Raw genomic sequence first — 23,541 nt, 5'->3', positions numbered from 1 at the left:
GTTCAGATGCAAGGAACAACTTCTGCCACCCCACCCAGACTATGTTCTCTCCCCCAAATGCATGCTCCAATGGCTACATGTCTCTTTCCCCTCTTCCCAGGCATGGGGAGGCCTAGGACATTCATTGCATTCGCATACCCATCACCATTCCACAAAGAGGCTCCATGCATTCCCCAACACCTGGATATGCTCCAAATGCCTGTCTCCCTGCACCCCACAACATGCTCTGCCTGCATCATCTCCTGTACACGTTCCAGACACCTGCTCCTTGCACACACTGAAAATGCTATGGGTGCATCCACTACCTCCCCTTGCAAAAGCCTCCAACCACGCATGCATCTTTTGTTGCATGTGCCCATGCCAGGGCTGTGCATGAATCCACTGCCCACCACATGCTCCAAACACTTGTGCCCACATTCACTGCCTGCTCAATTGTTCCAGGTGCTGGACACAAACCCACTGCCCTCCAAACACGCACCTCAGATGTGCATCCATCTGCTGCCCTGCCCCACCATACTCTCGATGTACACACATCCACTGCCCCACACATGCACTCCAGATGCTCTGCGCATATCCATTGCCCCAGACACTCCAGATGCTTTGCACAGTTCCACTACCACATGTACACACTCCAACGCTGTGCACACATGCAGTACCCCCCCGACATGTTCCAGATGCTATGCATACATGCATTGCTACCTCACACATATGGCCATGTCTATGAACCTTGTGCTGTGCCCTTGTGCTTGCCCACAGTTTGGTGGTAACGGCAATGGACAGAGGGATGCCGCCTCTAGTGGGATCTGCCACGCTGACCGTTGTGGTGATGGACATCAATGACAATAGCCCCACCATCCCGTTTCCCTGGGAGGTGCGGGTCCCAGAGAGTAAGTGCAGTTCAGCCCCATGAGGTAATGTGTCACTGATGGCAAGAGCTGAGGCGCAATGGACATCTGTGAGTTGGGGAGAAGCCTCCAGAGAGGCCTGTCCTTTCCCTTGCCCAAGGCTGGCTTGTGCTGACCCACTGGTGAGCTCCCACTGAGCTCTTCGGCACTGCCCTGTCTGTGACAACCTGGGACTGGGGGTTGTACAGCCCCTGTGCTGCAGCTGTGTCCTGAGGGAACCACCTGAATTCCCAACTCTTCCCTGGCCCCTGCCTGCACTGTAGGCTCTGTGGCTGCAGATACCTGCCCTGCCTGCTCTCTGTCCTCGGCCTCTGTGCCCTGTGCCAGCCTTGACCTGCCCTGCCTAGCTCCCAAAACCTTGCCCTTCACTCCCAGCATCTCCCCCTTGTCCCCGGTGCTCAGGCTCTGAACCGAGCTGGTTTCCCACCATGTGAGCCAGGTCTTCTCCAAGGAGATGGGGCTGCTTGCTCATGCCTCGCCTCTCCACAGACACGCTGCTGGGCACCCAGATAGCCCAGCTGACCGGGAATGATGTGGACTCGGGCCCCACACTCTCCTACACGCTTATGCTGGATGGTGATGCCATGGGCACGTTCAGTGTGTTGCGGTATGGGGGACGCATTGCCCTGACAGGACCACTGGACTATGAACAGCGCAACCACTACACCCTCACCCTGCGTGCCTCTGACACCCGCCATGAGACTGAGGCCAACCTCACTGTCGTTGTGGAGGACGTGAATGACAACGCACCAACTTTCAGCCAGGGCTTCTATCAGGTACTGTGCACACACGGGTGCCAGGCTGTGTGGGCCATCCTGCACGAGCCACTCTGCTGCTCCTGCCTGGCTCACCTGGCCTTACGAGGCACAGAGATCCCCTTGAGGATGGGTCTGAGCCCATCCTGGCCCCTCTCTTCCTGGGCTCCCATCCACATCCTGACACCCCTTGGGCTGTCACTGTGGCGTGGACAGGAGGCTGAAACCGGGCACGTAGCACTGGGATCAGCAACTGTGGGCCTGCACAGCTGCATGCAGACAGTACATGCTGGAATAGGTGGGAAGGCCAGAAGTGGTGGGAGATAGGTCACAACCTGGACAAGTGTTTCTGGCGAGACCTGGCCTGGGCCCCCATAGGCAGATCACTGACGAAAGCTGATTCGTGCAATGTGCTGCATCTCTGGAGCAGAGATGCAAGAAGCTGGGAAGCCACAGAAATGCCTGAAGGTTGTGAGAGCACAGACCAATGAAACTGTCTGTTTGTATGTGCTGTTTGGCACACCAAAAAGACAAGAGCTGTTTTGATTTGTGTAAAATACCTTTTCTGGAGAAAATATCAGCTATTGAAGAGTTCTTCAGAATAGCAGAGCAAAGCAGAGAAAAGGATCAGGAACTGGATGCTGAAGCTGGTTGGGAGTCACACTAACAAAGCTAGGTGCTGTGCACGTGGGACAGGTCCCCTCAGTGTGCCAGCCATGGCCCTGCTGCAGAGGTGGGGAAGGTCCTGGCCAGCGATGAGCTGGGCCACCTTGGCTATTGCTGCCCTGGCCAGCCCCAGACCTTCTCCCAGCCCTGCTGGCTAGCTCCAGGCAAGGGGGAACAGGCACCCACATGGGGGACCTGGCGCTGACTGGGGCTTCCTCCTCTTCCAGGTGACGTTGCCGGAGCACACGCCTGCAGGCAGCATCATTCTCACTGTAAGCGCAACCGACCCAGACTCAGGGAGCAACGGGGATGTCACCTTCCACCTGGCCGTGCCCAGCCCTGACATCGCCATTGACTCCAGCAATGGTGCGTGGGGCTGGCTGCTGTATGGGGCCCATCTTGTGGGTTGCTCTGACAGTGCCTGCAGAGGGAGGTGCCCCCAAGCTGGCCCAGGCTCTGTCCCTCACCAGATCACTGTCTGGGGTGGCCAGTGAGGCAGACATGGTGGTGTGGCCATCAAGCGCTCCCACCGCAGCGTCCCGGATGCCTGTTCCTCCAGCTGATAACCCTAACACCCTTCCTGGCTCCCTGTTGGCCCCTGTGCTGACTCTGGCTTTGTGCCCTCACAGGGACCCTCTTCGCTATCCGACGGGTGGAATTCAACGCCAGCCAGCCCACCCTGGACCTGGTGGTGGAGGCCCGTGACCGTGGCTCTCCCAGCCTCTCATCCTGGGCCACAGTGCAGCTCCAGGTGCTGGATGTGAATGACCACAGCCCTAGCTTCCAGGTGCCACGCTATAATGCCAGTGTCCCCGAGGACCTGCGCCCAGGAACCACCGTGCTGACACTAGAGGCAGGTGACGCCGACCTCTCCCGGGAGAATGCTGGCTTCGACTACACCATCGTCAGTGGCAATGGCGGCAACGCCTTCCAGGTGGAGAGCCGGGTGGCCTGGGCAGGGGGGCATCTCCGCACACAGGGTGCCTTGGTTCTTGTGGAGCCCTTAGACTTTGAGGCCATCCCAGTCTACAACCTCACTGTGGCGGCCTCAGACCGGGGCCTGCCGCAGCGCAGCACCACAGTGCCTGTGCTCATCACTGTGCAGGATGTCAACGACAACCCGCCTGTGTTCACCCGAGCCGAGTACCGCACCGCGGTGAGTGAGAGTGCACCCCCTGGCACAGAGCTGCTGCGCGTGGTGGCCCACGATGCTGACTCGGGGCCCCGCGGCCACGTTCACTACACCATCAGCTCAGGTGACCAGCATGGGCTCTTCCAGCTTCACGAGAGTACGGGGGCCCTGTGCCTGGCACGGCCCTTGGACCGGGAGGCCCAGGCACTGCACGCACTCGTGGTGCAGGCCACAGATGTGCCAGGCGGGCACTTTGCACTGGTACCTGTAGCCATCGAGGTGAAGGACGTCAACGATAACAAGCCGTACTTCCCGGTGGAGGTGCTGAGTGCCAGCATGCGGGAGAACCTGCCTCCTGGCACACTGGTCACCACGCTGCGTGCCGTCGACGCAGACACCGGTGTCTTCGGGGAACTGCGGTACACAGTGCTGGAGCAGCCAGTGGGGGAGCCTGGCATGGCGGAGGGCCGGGATGCCTTCACTGTCAACAGCAGCTCTGGGGAGCTGCGCTCCCGACTTACCTTTGACTATGAACGAGCCAAAGCCTTCCAGCTCCTAGTCAGGGCCACTGATGCTGGTAACGCCTCTGCCACGGTGACTGTGCGGGTGCTGGTGACAGGGGAGGATGAATATGATCCCATCTTCCTGAGCCCCTCCTTTAACTTCGAGGTCCCTGAGGGCGCCCACAAAGGGCAGAGCATCGGGCGGGTGCTGGCAACAGATGAGGATGAAGGGGCTGATGGCGTTGTACTGTACTCCCTGGCAAAGCCCTCACCGTACTTTGCCATCAACCAAACTACAGGCACCATCTACCTGCGTGTGGACAGCCAGCCCCAGGCCGGGGCTGGGCGCGCCAAGAGGGAGCCACGCGAGATGATCCTGGAGGTGCAGGCGCGCAGTCCCCTGCCTGCCTCCCGCTCGGCCTCTGCGCAGGTCACCATTGACGTCACGCACACCTCCTTCGGCCTGGCTCCAGACCTCAACCTGCTGCTGGTGGCTGTGGCGGCCTCGCTGGGAGTTGTGGTGGTGCTGGCTGCTGTGGCCATTGTGCTGGCACTGGTCCGCTCTCGTCACCGCCAGGGCCGCGAGAAGCCGGAGGGGGATGGGCCGCTGGGCCGCGTGCAGAGTGGCTCCCTGCAGAAGCTCGGCCGTGAGGAGCCGGCGCTTCCCGGGGGCGAGCATATTTACCACCAGGCCCTGCCGGGGTATGGGGGCGAGCCGGCAGGGCCTTACACGCGGGGCGGCTCACTGGACCCCTCACACTCCAGCGGCCGAGGCTCCGCCGAAGCTGCTGAGGATGATGAGATCCGGATGATCAACGAGTACCCACGCGTGGCCAGCATCACGGCCTCCATGCAGGAGCACATCTCCGCCCGCGGCCCTGACTCTGGCATCCAGCAAGACGCCGACCAGCTCTCCGACATCTCCTGCGAGCCGGCTGCCCTGGAGAGCACCCAGTGGTTCAAGAGCAAGAAGGGCTCTGGGCTGCTGCTGCCGGGGCCGCCCCCGCAGCTGTACCGCGAGGATGGGGGAGGCAGCGCCTTCCTCGGCGTGCGCTGTGGCCTGAGCGTCTCCTCCCAGCCCCAGGACTATGCCTTCCCAGAGGATGGCAAGCCCTCCGTGGAGGGCTCGCTCACCGCCATCGTGGCCAGTGATGAGGAGCTCCGCGGCAGCTACAACTGGGATTACCTGCTGAACTGGTGCCCCCAGTTCCAGCCGCTGGCCAGCGTCTTCACAGAGATTGCCCGCCTCAAGGATGAGAGCTCCCTGCGCAAACCCTTCCCAACCAAGCCCAAGGCAGAGCCCAAGCCCCGCATCGACCCCCCACCCCTCATCACCTCAGTGGCCCACCCGGGTGCCAAGTCTGTGCCCCCCAAGCCGCCGGCGGGCAGGACCTTCCCGCACCCGTCCTCCCTGCGCCGCTCGCCCATCAGCCACGAGGGCTCCATCTCGTCCTCTGCCATGTCGCCCAGCTTCTCCCCCTCGCTGTCCCCACTGGCTGCCCGCTCCCCCGTGGTCTCGCCCTTTGGCATCTCACAGGGGCCTTCTGCCTCCACCATCAGTGCCGAGCACTCACTGGAGCCCCCCGAGGAGGCCGAGCTCAGGATTTAGACCTGGGCCCATGGACTCCTCCGCCCCACCCCGCAGCCGTGGGGTCAGGAGCGGGGCCAAGCCGCTCCTGCTCTGCATGGGTGCTAATCCTGCTCTCCCAGCACCTTGCCTGGCCTGGGGCCTCTATGGGCTGTGGGTTCCTGTGTCCTTTGGGGCTGCTGGCTCCTGTCACTCCCTGTGGTCTGGCAGATTCAGTGCTGGTTTTGCTGCCCTATGGACCGCTGATCCTAGTGCCAGCACCCCAGGGCAATGGTTCCTTGTACTGCTCATGGTGTCTCAGATCGGTGCCTGGCAGGATGGTGCTTCGTGGTACTCTATGCTGTGAGAGAGGCTGGGAGCAGAGAGGTGCTCCCTGCTCTGCTGGGCCCGGGTACTGCAGACTGCAGACCCTGCCCTTCCCCGGCCACTTACCCAAGCCATGCAGCAGCCTGGGTGCAGCAGGACGCTGAGCCATCCCCGCTGGCCCCTTCCCCACAGGAGCACACAGGGCTGGGGAGGAATGCTCCCAGGGCAGGGATGCACTGCTCAGCAGGCACAGCCACAGCAGCCTGCCGGTCTCCCCATGCTGCCTGTGGGGACAGAGATGGCTGAACCTGCTTCCCAATAGCGAGGGGAGACCCAAGCTGGAGTGGGAGGAGAGGGCAGTGCCTGCTTTCCGCTTGCCTATCCATGGCTGGTGGGGGGAAAGGGGATCCTTTGGGATGCCTCGAACCCTTCCACCTCCCACCACTGCATATGACCCTTTTAAGGGATCTCCTTCCCAGAGCTGCTGGAGAGCCCTGTTCCTCCCTGGGCTGGGAGGTGGGTGCCCTGCTCAGCATGGGAGCCCCATTCCTGGAGAAGCTGCTCCAAAGGCCTCTCTGGGCTGGAGGCTGGCAGGGGCACCAGACACAGACACTGCCCAGGCACTGGGCAGGCGCTGCAGCGGAGCTGGCAGGAGCAGCAGCATGAAAGCTGCAGCAGAGCTGACCCTGAGACGGCCTGGCCCCAGGAAAGGCAGCGATGTGGCCACCAGTGACACAAGCCAGTGACCTCCCCCCACTCCATCTGCCCCAGGCCTGGTGGCCAGCCTGCAGCTGCAGGGGAGCAGGTGGGAGGGGGTACCCCAAAAAGCCACATGGCCTGAAGCTGGCATGGTGGCAGCCAGCATGTTATCTTACAGCCACAGAGTGGGACACTGGGCAGCTGGCCTCCCCCAGCGCCCTGCAGTGCAAGGTGTGCACCAGGACAGCGTGGGCCACCAGGGACACCTCCAAAATGTGGATAGGTGCCAGAACCCTCAGCCCTCTGTGCCGGGGGTGCTCTGCACTGCTCCTTCATGTCATGTGAGAATGGGAAAGAGCCACACTTCAATGGGGCTGGTCCCCATCCTCACTCCAGCACCACTCACACAGCTGGCCTCCCAGCTGGTGTCATGCTCACACTGGGGTCAGCCCCCACCCAGTGCTCCCCTGCAGCCCATGGCCACTCATGGTGGAGCAAGCACTTCTCCTAGACCCACTCTGTAGCCTCAGCCTGAAACATGTCAGCACCAGGGCTGCAACCCCAGCCCCAAATGTTTTATCACAGCAGCCAAAACCCATCACTTTTGCCCACTGCCTCCCCATTTCCCACTAAGAACGATCTGTGGCTGCAGCCCCATCTCTGTCATTGTCTCAGCCCTAAACTTCCCCCTGTGTGCCACAGGTCCCAGCCCAGCCTGCACTGTGGGTGTCCCCACACCACAGGCACAGTGCTGCACCTTGGTCCTCACAACGCACATGTGAGTGGGTCCCTGGTGCCGGCAGCCCTGGGAGCTGTCCTGGGCACAGAGCAGAGACACAGGCAAGGATCTGCAGCAGCAATGGTGGCACCAAGAGGGCTGCAGGGCCATGCTTGCACTGCCTGGGAACCACAGCAGACCCAAGGCGGCTCTGGGAGGGGAGGATGGGTTCTGCCTCACTCAGCACAGGGACAGCCCGTGGAGGCTCCTGAGGCGGGCACTCCTCATCCCTTCTCTCCTGGCCAGGCTGTCCAGCTCACGGGCACTGTGGGGAGCACGCCGAGGGTGCCGTGTGCTCCCTTGAGCCCTGTACAGGCCAGGGTGGCCAAGCTGCCCTGCTCCCCCCTGCATGTTTGGGACAGGGGACATGGACAAGTCACCCCCCTGCATGCCACACAGAAGGGTCAGACACACGGCAGCCCCTGGGGGCGAGGGGAGCACAGCCATGGGCTGCTGAGCCCAGCCAGGAGCCGAGCCTCCAGTTATTTATTTTTACACATTGTACTATGATTCCTGTTTTCTACTCTGTTTGTACCTTTTGTATTGTGTCTCGCTGAGCTGCATGTATTGGGCGCTGCTCATCGGCCTGCACACTGGGCCGTTCCAGCACAGCCTGGACCCAAGTGCCAACTTCTCAAAGAAATGCCTTAATAAACCACACTTGTTTGTACAGAGATGGACATCATCACTGCTGCTCTCGGCTCACGTTGTGCTGGCACCATGGCCCCGCCAGGTGCTGGGGAGAAGCACGAGCAGGGCTGGCAGGTGGGAGACAGACCTGAGGCACGGTGGGGCTCAGCACGTGGCTTGGCTGCCGGCAATGTGCCATGGGCTACAGGCACCCGGGTAGGACCTGTTACCCTGTACTTCACTCTGGGCAGCTCCTTGGGTAGGAGAGCTGGGACTAGCTGGGGCATGTGGGCTGTGCTGTGGCCGCTTCTGGCCCCTGGGCCAGACACTGCCAGCTCCAGGCAGCCCTGCTGCCTGGTCACAGCTGCCTGCCTCCTGGCCTTAGCAACAGGTCAGACCAGCACATGAGGCACAGGTATTTCAGCCTGAGCACAGCACTGTGGGCCTGGCCTGGATGCCCCTGACTCCTTCAGTGGTGCATGGCGTGGCTGCATACATCCTGGCATCGCTGCACTCGCAGCCCTGGCTTGACTGTTGCCCTGGCCAGGCTACTGGCACCCACATGCATGACTACATCATACAAGTCCCTTCTATGAGAGGCTGCCAAATCCAGCAAGTGAGGATGCCACAGTGCCATGGCCCCAGGTCTAACCAGTAGTGAGCTTGAGCGCGTCTTCCTGACAGGCACACACACAAACACAGGCATACAAGACACGTCTGCATGTGTGCACAAAGCTGGCCATACAGAGCAACATGGACAGACACAAACAGAACCAACAGCCTCATCCTGCTCCCCTCACTGGCTGATGAAGGACTGTTAGTGGGAATATACGTGTACAATGTGGAGCTCTCCAGTATCTGGGCTTAGACACACAGTCTACCTAGTAGGTGCCCCCAGATTCCCAGTCTCCCCAGCTGCTGACACCTAGATGTACGAGTCCCTGAGGCCACAGCCCCACTCCAGCTGCCACAGACCCCCCCATTACAGACATCAATACACACAGAGACACACATGCTGTGGATCCCTGTGGGCAAGTGGGCTTAGAAAATCAGTCTACCCAATAGCTTGCCTTTGGATCTCCTCACCTCCTGTTGCCTAAGACACAGAAACACACAAGAGGTTCTCAGTTGATCTCCACACTTGGTCTCTCTGGCAGTTGGCTAGGACTCCGCCGATCCCTCTGGCAGCCTTCTCCCCTGTGGTCCTGCCACACACACAAACACACACTCACTCCCCTCCCTCCCAGGCCACTTCACATGCTCCCTGCCTAGTCCGGATTGCTATTTGCTAGCAATGGCACGCTCACTCACGCACTTACACTCACTCTCTCCGGTTGCTGGCACCATCGGCACACTGGCCCTGCAACCTGTGATCGGACTCCACACACATCTGACGCACACACATGCACACAGAATAGAGCCCCCTGACCCAGGAAAATAGTTAGAAATTGAGTTGAAGACAGGACAGGCTGTGCAGTCATCAGATGCAGGACATGGCCGGACAAATGTACTGACCGTCAATCCATTTACATGTGACCAGCCACTTTTATCCCTTTTTCCCTGTTTTCCCATTTTTTGTTCTGCTCCAAACCACCTTGATCCCTGTCTTTCCTCACCTTTTAGTTCCTCTGCTAAACATCCCATAATAAGTCTTGCGCAATCCTAAAATGCTCTGCATTTTGCCTCTCATAACGTGTCACATACTCCTAGGCAGTGCCCTTCAGTCTGTGGCATGACTGGGAGAGCAGCTCCCATTCACTCATTCTGATGGGTGCCACTCTCAGACCATGGGGTTGATCATGAGCCAGTGACAGCCTGGGCAGAGCTGGGGAAGGGTGTCCTCTTCTCTGACTGGGCTATTGGGGTTCCTCTGCCTGCTACTGTTTCTCTGTGCTACTTTATCACATAACCTAACACCTTCCAGCTCCCTGACCGGTAGCAACAGCAATGCCAGTGCATGCCGGGCATGCTCGCTGCTCTGTCACTGAGACTAAAGGGGTCTTTGGCCAGCAGGAAGGACCTTGATGTTAGTGTTCTCCCCTGGCATTGCCTGACCTCGGGTAATCCCAACTGTCCAGAGGAGGGGGCACACTTGCCTCCATCTGCAGGAACAGCACTCAAGCATACTTGGAGCAAGCAGAGCTCCACCCAGGACACCTTGGCAGCTTCACTGGATGCTCAGAATCTCTTGTCCCCCACCTGCTGCAGACCAGCTAGTCAGACTAGCAGCAGATGCTTGTGACAGTAATTAGCTCTGTCAGGGCAACCTAATCTTTGCTGGCCAGACAGATCCAGCAAATAATCTCCTGCAAATCTCATCCCACTTAAAGTCCTGCCCAAAGCTGTAACCAGCTGGACAGCTGGGTGGGCTGCAGCTCTCTGGCAGCGCACGCTGCCCAGCACTCCGGGCCCCCAGCCAATGTACATCAAGGCTGAGCAGCGGCGAGTCCCTCCAGGCTGCAGCTGTAGCTGCTGGGTCAGTGCCGCACATCTAGGGTGGCTGGCTGGGTCTAGGGCAGCAGGGAATCAGGAGTGGGAAGGTGGGCCACCCCATACGTGGTGGGACAGGGTGAGGGCTGGGACACGGGAAGGGCTGCGTGCCCGGGTGTGGGACAAGGAAGCAGCAAGGGCTGCACAGCTGGAGCACAGTGCAGCAGACTAGGAACAGCCAGATGTGGCCTGGGTGCAGGGACTGCGCTTTGCCCTGCAGGTGCTCATTCTGGTACCGTCAGGGCCCCACATACCTCCCTGCACATCCCGAGTCTTTGTTTCCTCACAGGGTCCCGGGAAGGGGCAGCACCCAAGGCCACTTCCAGCTGGGCAGACCCATGCTTCAACACATAGGACAGGTGACGCCCAGCCCTGACAGGCAACTACCTCCACGTGGTTCAGGAGCCTTCCTGTGGCACAACAGAAAGCTCTTCCCACCAACAAGGCTGGGGGGACAGGCTGGCAGTGAGGAGGTTGCAGAGAGAAGTCCTGAAGGGATCAAAAGGGACTTCAGGGCACTGGGGTGACTGGTGGGAGGATCAGGAGCACAGGTAGTGTTTTCCTCGATCCCTTTAGTGGCGGGAAGGAATACTGAAGGGAACAGGAAAACTCATCGAATAAACACATGGCTTAGGGGCTGGTGCCATCGGCAGAATTTTGGCTTCTTTGACCACAGGGAGGTTTACACGGCACCGGGCCTGCTGGCGACGGACAGAGTTCAGCTGTCTCGCAGGGGGAAAAGGATTCTCGCGTATGAGTTGGCGGGGCTCATCGAGAGGGCTTTAAACTAGATTCGAAGGGGGAAGGGGATAAAACCAGGCTCACTAGAGAAGAGCCTAGGGACAGCACGCCAATGTCAGGGGAGAAATCGGCAGCCCAGCTCAAGTGCATCTACACCAATCCACGCAGCATGGGCGGCAAACAGGAGGAGCTGGAAGCCATTGTGCAGCGGGGTAGCTATGACTTAGTCGCCATCACGGAAACATGGTGGGATGAGTCTCACAACTGGAGTGCTGCAATGGATGGCTATAAGCTCTTCAGAAGGGACAGGTGAGGAAGGAGAGGTGGTGGGGTAGCCCTGTGTGTTAGGGAGTGCTTCGACTGTCTAGAGCTCAATGATAGTGATGACGAGGTCGAGTGCTTGTGGGTAAGGATGAGGGGGAAGGCCAACAAGGCAGATATACTGCTGCGAGTCTGTTATAGACCACCTAGCCAGGACGAGGAGGCAGACGAAATATTCTACCAGAGGCTGGCAGAAGTCTCACAATCGCTAGCCCTTGTTCTTGTGGGAGACTTCAACTTTCTGGACGTCTGCTGGAAATACCACAGGGCAGAGAGGAAACAGTCAAGGAGGTTCCTGGAGTGTGTGGAAGATAACTTCCTGACACAGATGGTAAGTGAGGCCACTAGGGGAGGTGCCTCGCTTGACCTGCTGTTCACAAACAGAGAAGGACTGGTGGGAGATGTGGTGGTCGGAGGCCAGCTTGGGCTTAGCGACCATGAAATGATAGAATTCTCAATACTTGGTGAAGTAAGGAAGGGGGCCAGCAAAACCGCTACCATGGACTGCCGGAGGGCAGACTTTGGCCTGCTCAGGACACTGGTCGAGAGGGTCCCTTGGGAGACAGTCCTGAAGGGCAAAGGGGTCCAGGAAGGCTGGACATTCTTCAAGAAGGAAGCCTTAAAGGCGCAGGAGCGGGCTGTCCCCATGTGCCGTAAGAAGAACAAGTGGGGAAGACGACCGGCCTGGCTGAATGGGGAGCTCTGGCTGGGACTCAGGAAAAAAAGGAGAGTTTATCACCTTTGGAAGAAGGGGCAGGCAACTCAAGAAGAGTACAGGGATCTCGTTAGGTCGTGCAGAGAGGAAATTAGAAAGGCAAAAGCCCAGCTAGAACTCAGCCTGGCCACTGTCATGAGAGACAACAAAAAATGCTTTTACAAGCATATTAATGAAAACAGGATGCGGGGGGAAACGTTGCCACCAAGGATGAGGATAAGGCTGAGGTACTTAACACCTTCTTTGCCTCAGTCTTTAATAGTCAGAGCAGTTATCCTCAGGGTACTCAGCCCCCTGAGCTGGAAGACAGGGACGGCGGGCAGGATAAACCCCCCGTAATCCAAGAGGAAGCAATTAACGACCTGCTACGCCACCTGGACACTCACAAGTCTATGGGTCCGGATGGGATCCACCTAAGGGTGCTGAGGGAGCTGGTGGAGGAGCTTGCCGAGCCGCTCTCCATCATTTACCAGCAGTCCTGGTTAACTGGGGAGGTCCCGGATGACTGGAGGCTTGCCAATGTGACGCCCATCTATAAGAAGGGCCAGAAGGAGGATCCGGGGAACTAGAGGGTGGTCAGCCTGACCTTGGTGCCGGGGAAGATCATGGAGCAGTTCGTTTTGAGGGTGCTCACGAGCCATGTCCGGGACAACCAGGGGATCAGGCCCAGCCAGCACGGGTTCATGGAAGGCAGGTCGTGCTTGACCAACCTGATCTCCTTCTATGACCAGGTGACCCGCCTAGTGGATGAGGGAAAGGCTGTGGATGTGGTCTACCTGGACTTCAGTAAAGCCTTTGACACTGTCTCCCACGGCATTCTCCTAGAGAAGCTGGCGGCTCACGGCCTAGACAGGTGCACTCTTCGCTGGATAAAAAACTGGCTGGACGGCCGAGCCCAGAGAGTTGTAGTGAACGGAGTTAAATCCAGTTGGCAGCCGGTCACGAGCGGTGTTCCCCAGGTCTCAGTTTTGGGGCCGGTCCTGTTCAATATCTTTAGCAATGATCTGGACGAGGGGATCGAGTGCTCCCTCAGTAAGTTTGCAGACGACACCAGGCTGGGTGGGAGTGTTGATCTGCTGGAGGGTAGGAAGGCTCTGCAGAGGGACCTGGACAGGCTGGATTGATGGGCCGAGGCCATGTATGAGGTTCAACAAGGCCAAGTGCCGGCTCCTGCACTTTGGCCACAACAACCCCAGGCAACGCTACAGGCTTGGGCAAGAGTGGCTGGAAAGCTGCCCAGAGGAAAAGGACCTGGGGGTGCTGGTTGACAGCCGGCTGAACATGAGCCGGCAGTGTGCCCAGGTGGCCAAGAAGGCCAACGGCATCCTGGCCTGTATCAGAAATAGTGTGGCCAGCAGGAGCAGGGAGGTGATCGTGCCCCTGTACTTGGCACTGGTGAGGCCGCACCTCGAATCCTGTGTTCAGTTTTGGGCCCCTCACTACAAGAAGGACATGGAGGTGCTGGAGCGTGTCCAGAGGAGGGCAACGAAGCTGGTGAAGGGCCTGGAGCACAAGTCTGATGGGGAGCGGCTGAGGGAACTGGGGGTGTTCAGTCTGGAGAAGAGGAGGCTGAGGGGAGACCTCATTGCGCTCTACAACTCCCTGAAAGGAGGCTGTAGCGAGGTGGGTGTTGGTCTCTTCTGCCAAGTAACTAGCGATAGGACGAGAGGAAATGGCCTCAAGTTGCGCCAAGGGAGGTTTAGACTGGACATTAGGAGAAATTTCTTTACTGAAAGAGTGGTCAGGCCTTGGAACAGGCTGCCCAGGGAAGTGGTTGAGTCACCGACCCTGGAAGTATTTAAAAGACGTGTAGATGAGGTGCTTAGGGACATGGTGTAGTGGGCATGGTGTGTTGGGTTGACGGTTGGACACAATGATCCTAGAGGTCTTTTCCAACCTTAATGATTCTATGATTCTATGACAGGGCTTGGCTGGGTGTGAGGGGATGCTGGGCTGTCCCCTCTAAACCTTCTCTGCTGCACTGGGCCCCATGTCCCCAACCTCTAATGGCTGCCCTGCACCCACCATGCCCAGCCCTTTCCCCTGTGTTCCCTGGTCACAGTCTCCCCCACGCAGCTCCCCTGCTTGCCCACCCCCCGGACCTGCAGGGTGCAACTGCACAGCTTCGGGCAGGCAACCAGCTCCAGCTATTGCAAACCACACAGCGCTGCATGCATGGAAACTCTACATGTGCTTCCAATTGCAGGGACCAGAAGTGCCCTAGGGCTTCGCACAGACACTCACGCTATGGGTAGCACCCACAGAGGAGTGCTGGCGTCCTGCAAGGAATGGGGATGGAGCAGTGGGCCCCTAGAAGACACAAGAACTAGCCTTAAGGTGACAGGGGAAGTACCTCGGAGACCAGACAGGGGCTTGGGTGAGCCTGAGGAAAGCGGGCTGAGGTCCCAGCATCAATGAGATGCTGAGTGGTGGTCTGTGAACAGGAAAGAAGCTGGTTAAGGCCCACTGGGTCTCCTGGCTGCCTCCCTTCACCCAAAGGGAGCAGGGCCAAAGGTCTGCAGCAGACACTGCCTGCCTGGGCACGTGGCATCTCCACCTCTCAGCTGCACACATGGCGCAGCTGGAAAAGCACTGCCTGCACAGCAGGGCTAAAAGCAGGAAGGAGAACAGCAGGACTGCTACAGCCCTGGCCTTTCCTAGGAGAGGATCCTGCAACAATCTAAGCATTAGCCGACTTCTTTAGTGATGCCTTGTGCTGCTGCTGAGGGAAGAGAGATCCTCTGGGCCTCTCTCCCCCCGGCAGCTGCTGCTCTGGAGGGCCACGGTGCGGCTCTGGCATGGGAGACATGGCAGCCTGGGCCAGGCAGGTGGTTTTCCCATTGTCCGACTCTTCCTGGCTTGGACTCTGCTCTGCAGATGCAGGAAAGCAACTGGGAACTGCTGGAGCCACAGTATGACCTGCGCTCGTGACCAGGGCTGGGACAAGGACTAGGCTAGCTGAGCCAAACTGGCCTGGGGCAGATGGGGTCACAGCACCCTCTGCCTCACCACACCTCCGAAACACCCCCTCCAGTACTGCCCTTGGGCTCGCAGGCAGGGGGACAAGCTCTGTGGCATCTGAGGCACCATTTCCAGAGCTCCTTTGCAAAAATTGCTTGAACCTTCCACAACCCTGAGATCTGCAAGTATCATAATACCACTTTTGTGATCCTAATTACGAGAGCTCCTAGTGTGGGAACAAATATCCAAGAAAACAAGCACAGGAAGCAGAGAGCTGCAGCTCAGCAGCTGTGGGAGCCAAGTGGCTGCCAGTGACAGTGCCAGCTGGACAGCAGCCTGCATGAGTCGCTGGACAGCGCGGTGTGGACATGACTCCTGCTGCATGGCCCATCACTGTAGCATGGTAACATGGGAAAGCTGCTGAATCTTGTAAATAGTTAATTAAAATAACATGGGAATTGTTATAATATAACATATTGATAAATTGATTTTTAGAACAAGAAAGGAACGGATGGTATGAACCAGTAGGCATGAACTTGAGATAAATGAAGTGCCTTTCAAACTGTAAAAATTGTGCCAAGTTCCTCAAAGATCATGTCCTAAGTTAACCTATCCTAGTTATAATACGAAAACCACACCTCCACTGCTGAAATCTCCCCCTACCACATTAATCCCCTCACTCACTAAGTTAATGGTGAGAATGACAAAGCAAAATGGTAATGAGAAAATTATAACAACCAATCTGTTTGTAGAATGGGTGGCAGTTAGCTCATTTTAAGATATAAATAAGGACTTGTTTTGTATTTTGGTGTGCTAGCTTTGTAGAGTTACCACCCAGCACCCATCTCTCCGCAGACATGGAATAAACAAGTATCTCGGCTCTGTGTGTGGGATTGGCTCATTGCACAGCAGGTAATGAACCCCTCGAGGGACAACGGTTTTGGCGATCCAGGTGGGACTGCCGTTCTAGCCTTGCCCGTATTGTCCTGCCGTTCCGGACGGGAGATGGGACCGGGTAGGACTCCAGCGTGCACCGACCTCTTGATCGGGGACTCCGCCGGTTCCTCTCCACTGATGGGCGACAGGCAACGCAACGGTGCAACGTCACAATATGAGATATTTGCAAGGAGGCAAGGGACTGCAGGGGTAAGTAGCCACTTTTTGGGGTTGCTCTGCATAAGACACGCCTAGAAAAAAAGGCCCGCACTGGAGCTTAAGTAACGGCTTCTCATGTAGACGTGTGGTAAAGTCTTACCTTTACCAACAGTGGGTCGGAGCTGGGTGTGCAATAAAATCTTGCCTTTGCCAACAGTGGGTTGGTGCTGGGTGCATGGTAAGATTTCACCTTTACCGACAGTGGGTCAGTGCCAAGTGTATGAAGCCAAGGAATTCTTGGAAAAAATATTAGGCGTAATATGGGTATGGCTGCTTCCAGTGAGGTACCCCTATGCTCTCCTTTAGGATGCATCCTGTAAAATTGGAATAAGTTTGGAGGGGATCCCCTAAGGAAAAATAGATTGATAATTTATTGTAACCAATGGTGACCGTATCATAAATGGGACCATGGTGAGGTCTGGCCAGAAAATGGATCCGTAAGTTATAATACTAAATTATAACTGATGTTATTTTGCTGTCAGATGGGAAATGGGATGAAGTTGTATATGTTGATTTGTTTTTCACTTTGAGAAATGATCATGTAACTCACAAGAAATTTAAATTGTTGATGAATGATGCTAATGGGATATATGTGTTAACAGAAAATGTTAATGGAAAAGGAAAGAAAAAGAATTGTTGTGAGAGATATGAAAAAGGAAAGAAATGTGTTAAGGATTGTGGGAGGCTGAAGACGTGCAAATGTTGGTCCCCAAGGGGGGTCCAGTAAAAAGGAGGAGAAATGAAGGTGAAAATGTAGATAATTATGTACCAAAACCAGAACCTGCCTCGGATTGAATGATAGAGCTGGGAAAGCAATATTAAAACAATACCAGCAATTGATTCTGTATGGGGTCCAGCATGGAGTACCAAAGCCTAAAAATGTTTCAAAGTTATATGAAATAAGGCAGGGATTGGAGGAGGATCCCTCGGCCTTTTATGAAAGATTATGTGAAACTGCTTGTAGATGGACGGATTTAGATCCGGAGGATGAAGTTAACAGAAAAATGTTTAATATGTTATTTATAGGACAGTCGGCCTCTGATTTTAGAAAGAAACTGCAGCGAGTAGATGGAGCTGGGGAAATATCTGCATCACAATTAATTGAAATAGCATACAAGATATACAATAATAGAGATGAGAAAGAGAAAAGAGAGAAAGACTTAAGGAAAAACAAAAAGGAATAAAGTAACAAGACTCATTGCTAGCAGCTGCAATCGCTGGAAATTCAGGCAGAGGGAGAAGTAGAGGTCGAGGCAGAGGAAGAGGAGGAAATGAACGGAACAGGGTAGGGCGAGGACAGAATTCCCCAAGCCGTGCCCCTTTGGGCCCTAACCAGTGTGTCTTCTGTAAGAAAGAGGGACATTGGAAAAACGAATGTCCACAGAAGGAAAAATTGTTTGTTGAATCTATGAAGAGATCTGGCAAGAGCTAGATGTTAATCTGATTATGTTGGAAACCTCTGACTCTGAATGAAGAGGACCTGGGGAAAGTATTAAGATCTCTCCAGCTGATTCCCTGGTTCCAGTAAAGCTGGGGAATGAAGTTATAGATTTCTTAGTAGATAGTGGAGCAACACACTCTGTAGTAACTAGTTGTAAAGGACCCCTAAGTAAAACTTCCATGCCAGTTGTTGGGGTCACAGGAAAACGAGCCCTTAGGCGATTTTTAAAACCTATGGAATGTACAATTGGAAACACCACATTGACTCATGAATTTCTATACATGCCAGAATGCCCTCTACCCTCATTGGGACGTGACTTGTCGTGTAAATTAAAGGCTCAACTAACATTCTCTGATAAGTCTATTTAGCTACATGTGCCTAAGGAGACTGCATGGAAGGCCCAATTGTGTCTGCTGACTGAGAAAGGAGAGGAGAGGATTCAGATCCCAGAAGAAATCCTGGACACGGTGATACCCCTAGTATGGGCTTCTAAGAAATCAGGATGAGCCAAGAATGCCACTTCAGTAAAAACAGAGTTGAAACTGGGAGCTCAGCTGGTAAGGAAAAGACAGTATGCTATGAAATTAGAAGCCAGAGTGGGCTTAGAATCGTTAATCCACACTTTTATGCAATTTGGTCTGCTGCAGGAGTGCCAATCAGAATGTAATACTCCCATCTTACCAGTTAAGAAACCCCAAACTCAAAAGTAACGGTTAGTACAAAGTTTAAGGGAAATTAATAAAATCACTGTTGATGTACATCCAGTAGTGGCAAATCCTTATACCTTGCTGTTGGCGATTCCAGAAAATAGAGTGTATTTTACAGTGCTGGACTTGAAGGCTGCATTCTTTTGCATCTCCTTGGAGGAGGAAAGTCAGAAGATATTTGCCTTCGAATGGGAGAGCCCTACCACCAGGAGGAAAATACAGTTTTGCTGGACTGTGTTACTACAAGGATTCAAGAACAGCCCGACACGGTTTGGTAATGTACTTGCTAGAGAACTGGAAGACTGGCCAGGTAACAATCCTTCCATCACTTTGTTGAACGTACTTAGGAATTATAATTTTTCAGGAAAAAGAGAATTGGGAGCAGAAGGAAAATAAGCTATTTGTCGAATAGCTCCCCCCCGATCAAAAAGGAATTGCGAGGGTTTTTAGGAATGGCCGGACGGTGCAGGCTGTGGCTACCAGATTTCAGTCTAATTGCCAAACCATTATATGCTGCTATTAAAGGACTCTGGAATGGACACCAGAGTGCCGAAAAGGATTTGATTCCATTAAAACTGAGTTGATGAGAGCCCCTGCTCTGGGTCTACCGGACTTGACTAAGCCTTTTATACTCTACGTACATGAAAGGCAACATGTGGCGTTGGGAGTCCTGACCCAGACTTTGGGAGACTGGAAAAGGCCAGTAGCCTATTTTTCCAAACAGCTGGATGAAGTAAGTAAAGGATGGCCAGCATGCCTGAGAGCAGTAGCTGCGGTGGTGCTATTAGTTAAAGAAGCTCGGAAATTAACTTTAGGACAACCTGCTACAGTTTTTGTACCACATGCAATGGTTGCCGTCCTCGAACAAAAGGCGCATCACTGGATTTCTCCTAGTCGATTGGCTCAATATCAAGTGGTACTGATTGAACAGGATGATGTAACTTTGAAAGTGTCTTCAACTTTGAATCCCGCCACTTTAATATTGATAGATGAAAGAGGAGAACTGAAACATGATTGTTTGCATGTGATGGAACAAGTATACTCTAGCCGACTTGACTTAAAGGATGCATCACTAATGGATCCAGAAATTGAACTTTTTACAGATTAGAGTAGCTTTATGGTCAACGGAGAGCGAAAAGCTGGGTATGCTGTGGTAAACAAGAAAATAAATATTTATACAGATTCTAAATATGCATTTGGAGTAGTCCATGCGCATGAAGCCATTTGGAAAGAACGTGGACTATTGTCTTCACAAGGAATTCTTATAAAATATGGATCAGAAATTTTGAAATTGTTACAAGCTGTCCAAAAGAAGTTACAATTATACATTGCAAAGCCCACCAGAAAGGACAAAGAGAAGTAGTTAAAAGAAATCGAAAAGTAGATGAAATAGCAAAAACAGTTGCAATGGCAGGACAACTGATGGGAGTGTTAATCCCTCCAAGAAAGATTCGGTGGGAACCTCCTACATATTCAGAAAAAGAAAATAAACTTGCTAAATATTTAAAGTGTACAAAGTCAAAAGAAGGTTGGTGGGTAACTGGAAGTGGACAAATTTTAATTACCACTGCAATAGTAAGAGAAATGTTGAAGAAAACCCACAATGAGTCCCATATGGGAGCAGATGTTTTGGTCATGAGTGTCAAAAGATATGCCACAGGACCTAGAATGCAAGAATTAGCTGACAGAATCGTACAACAATGTCAACAGTGTTGTGCAAACAATTCAGAATTTCAAAAGAAACCTCCAGTCTGAAAGGTGAAAGAAGGTCACTCCCCCGGGGAGTACTGGCAAATAGACTTTTCTGAGTTGCCAAAAGGTAACCAGTTTAAGTATCTCTTAGTTTTGGTAGATACTTTCTCTGGGTGGCCTGAAGCTTTCCCGTGTCGTACCAACAAGGCTAGAGAAGTAGAGTTCTGCTCAAGGAAGTGATTCCAAGGTTTGGTATACCAGAAGGGATATCCTCAGATAATAGGCCTCACTTTATAGCAGAAATAGCTCAAGGAGTAACTGAATTTCTGCAGATACAATGGGATTTACATACGCCTTGGAGACCCCAGTCAAGTGGAAAAGTGGAAAGAATGAATCAGACTCTAAAAAGACAAATTTCAAAATCATGTCAAGAAACACCAATGAAGTGGGTAGCTGTATTACCCATAGCATTAATGAGGATTCAAATTATTCCTAGAGTCAGAGAAGTGAGTCCCTTGGAAATATTATATTGGAAACCATACCCTACTACTTTGGTTGTAGGAAAAGGAGACCAAATGCATGTAAAAGGAGGAGAGGTGATAACAAATTATTTATTGTCCTTGTCACAGACTCTATCTTCCTTACAAAAGTATCTTAATCAACGAGCTTCCTTGCCTCTAGATTCACTGGTACATGAATTCCAACCTGGAGAGAAAGTCTATATCCGCACTTGGAAGGATGAATCTTTAAAGGAAAAGTGGAAAGGACCATATTTAGTTCTACTTACCACTTACACTGCAGTAAAGGTAAAGGGTATAAACTTGTGGATACATTATACCTGTGTAAAAAAGCATCACCACAACTGTGGATTTCTGAAAGAACTGAAGAACTAAAGCTAAAATTATCGCATGTATGAATTGCACGTAGAGATATCTTGATCTACATTGTGCTGAAGGATTAACTTTGTGGTATTGTATATTATTTGTCCTACTGATCTTGTTAAAACTAAAAATGTGAGAACCAAAGGGGACGATATCCCTCTGTTGGTTCCTAGTGGAGATTATTTGTAAAAGATCAGGAAATCCATGGGAAAAGAGTTTGCACTTCCATCTGTTATAGAAAACCATCCAAATCGCTAACAAATCATATTGTTGGATCTGTACACATTTCCCTGAACATGCTAAGAAAGGGGAACCATTGATAGGAATACCCTTACCCTCAAATGTATCCTGGAACACATTCTGGGTGAACACTGCATTTGGCAGCGTGTGATCACAAGATCTGCAGGACCAAGAATCAACAGTCGAAGTTCCAACCTTGGGGCAGAACTATGGTACTTGTGTACAAAGATACATTCCCCCCAGAGGAATAGAAAAAATGTTTGTTTGGGAACAACTGTTCTTGTAGGAAACTATTCCAGTGGTAATAATATTCTGAATCTGATGAACTTGGGTTCAACCCCATACGAGTGGCCTGTGCCCAAAGGAAAGGGATGGTATTGGATTTGTGGGGATAAAGCTCGTAAGGCCTTACCACCTAATTGGTCAGGGATTTGTACATTAGGAGCAGTAGTCCCAAATATTACAATAATTGAAAAATTGGAAACCAAAATGTGGCTACGTACTTATTTGCAAAGAAATAAAAGAAATGTAAACAATCCTTTAGTAACTAGGCCAACGGGATTTCATTCTTTCGCATGATGGTTTGTTCCGTGGTTGGAAGTTAGTGAATTAGAAAAAGCAATCGTAAACATCTCTGCTATAATAGAAAAGATTGGAAATGAGACTTATGATGCCATAAAGGCTCTACACGAAGAAGTATCAGAACTAGGAGAAATAACTCTACAAGATAGAATGGCCCTAAATATGGTATTAACATCCCAGGGAGGAGTGTGTACAGTCCTGAACACCAGTTGTTGTGTAGATGTAGATCAAAGTGGTAGGATTTCCACTGATTTGGAAGAGATCTGGAAACAACCAAAAGTGCTTGTCCTGGTTTCAGCTGGGATAGGGTTAAATTTCTTCCTAGTGCTGTGTTTTGGATTTAGTATGAGGAGAATGTTGATAACACACTGATGTTTGCAGTTGTTGCTAAGTGCCCTCCTAGTCCAAGGACAGCTCCCGTGCCTACTGACTGAGCTAGGTATACAAGATCGGAGGGAACATAATCAGGACAGCCAGCCCAGCTGGCTAATGGGGTATTCCATACCATGTGATGTCATGCTCAGTATATGAACGGTAGGCGTGATCCAGGAAGTACTGATTGCTACTTGGTTATCGGTCAGCGCGGGTGGTGAGCAATTGCATTGTGCATCACTCATTTTGTATATTCTATCATTATTATTATTATTATTATTATCCCTTTTCTGTTCTATTAAACTGTCTTTACCTCAACCCACAAGTTTTTCTCACTTTTACCCTTCCAATTCTCTCCCCATCCCACTGGGGGGGAGTGAGTGAGCAGCTGCGTGGTATTTGGCTGCCTGTCAGGTTAAACCACGACAGTCCTTTTTGGTGCCCAACGTGGGGCACGAAGGCTTGAGATAACAACACATCTGACCCGAACGTGTTAAAACAAATTTGTTATAAGTATTCATTATATTGGTTTAGTAGTCGCTTGTCACAATGTTGGTTTATTTGCTCTCAGAGTTGTTGGATCTGTTCTTGGAGTTTTGGTATGTAGCACCCTACTGGCTGTATATACTGCTGTTTGTCGGTATTTATGTGGGGTTTGTCATCTCTGGGAAATGGATTAAGGTCATCGCTTTGCTATACTGTGTGACACTGGTTTATGTTATGATAAAATTATTGATCAGGAGACTGTACTCGGCACTGCCATCATTCTTGTTCTTCGGGAGCTATCTTTTGGAAACTATTAATAATTACACTTTTTACCCCTTCTCCTCAGAGAGCCAATTTACGGGGGAGACAGCTTCCTTTACCTTCCCCTTCTCCTCCAGGCTGATTACAACAGCTCTTGAGGATTTGAATATCCTTGGGATGTTCAAACCAGCATGTTTCTATTGCTATGTCTCCTGAATGTATTTCAGGCCTTGTTTAAGGTTAAACAACTATTTAAGAATACCACCCAGAGATCTGCCCCGAGGCTGGATAGTTATGAGTGGCAGGGTGTCTGGGATAGCATGGGTAAGTGCCTAGGACAGGGTCACCTCCAGTGTTTTGGAATTTCACCCCTGAACAAGTGCAGAATCCTGAGAAACTAGTAAAATATTTGGAGAAAGCATGCTGTCATCCTGGCAATTCCAGAGAAACACAGATCACTGCAATGTGCTGGGGCCCGGCCCATGCCTACTGAGCCCTGTTCAACACTATTCAGAACCCTCAAGGGGGAGAGAA

General features: G+C 53.0%; 1 protein-coding gene across 1 annotated transcript in view; it reads left to right on the top strand.

Moving 5' to 3' along the window:
- DCHS1 (dachsous cadherin-related 1) overlaps positions 1-8,017 on the top strand; it is a 50,464-nt gene extending 42,447 nt beyond the window's left edge. Inside the window, exons 17-20 of the mRNA XM_075140694.1 lie at positions 757-887; positions 1,395-1,681; positions 2,554-2,692; positions 2,956-8,017. Of these exons, the coding sequence (XP_074996795.1) occupies positions 757-887; positions 1,395-1,681; positions 2,554-2,692; positions 2,956-5,570 (3,172 nt within the window). The 3' untranslated portion in view covers positions 5,571-8,017. The remainder of the gene's footprint in view (positions 1-756; positions 888-1,394; positions 1,682-2,553; positions 2,693-2,955) is intronic.
- Positions 8,018-23,541: the final 15,524 nt, after the last annotated feature.

Source organism: Calonectris borealis, chromosome 1, assembly GCF_964195595.1.
Source record: "Calonectris borealis chromosome 1, bCalBor7.hap1.2, whole genome shotgun sequence".
NCBI classification, from domain to species: domain Eukaryota; kingdom Metazoa; phylum Chordata; class Aves; order Procellariiformes; family Procellariidae; genus Calonectris; species Calonectris borealis.
This window is presented reverse-complemented; position numbering and strand designations above follow the sequence as displayed.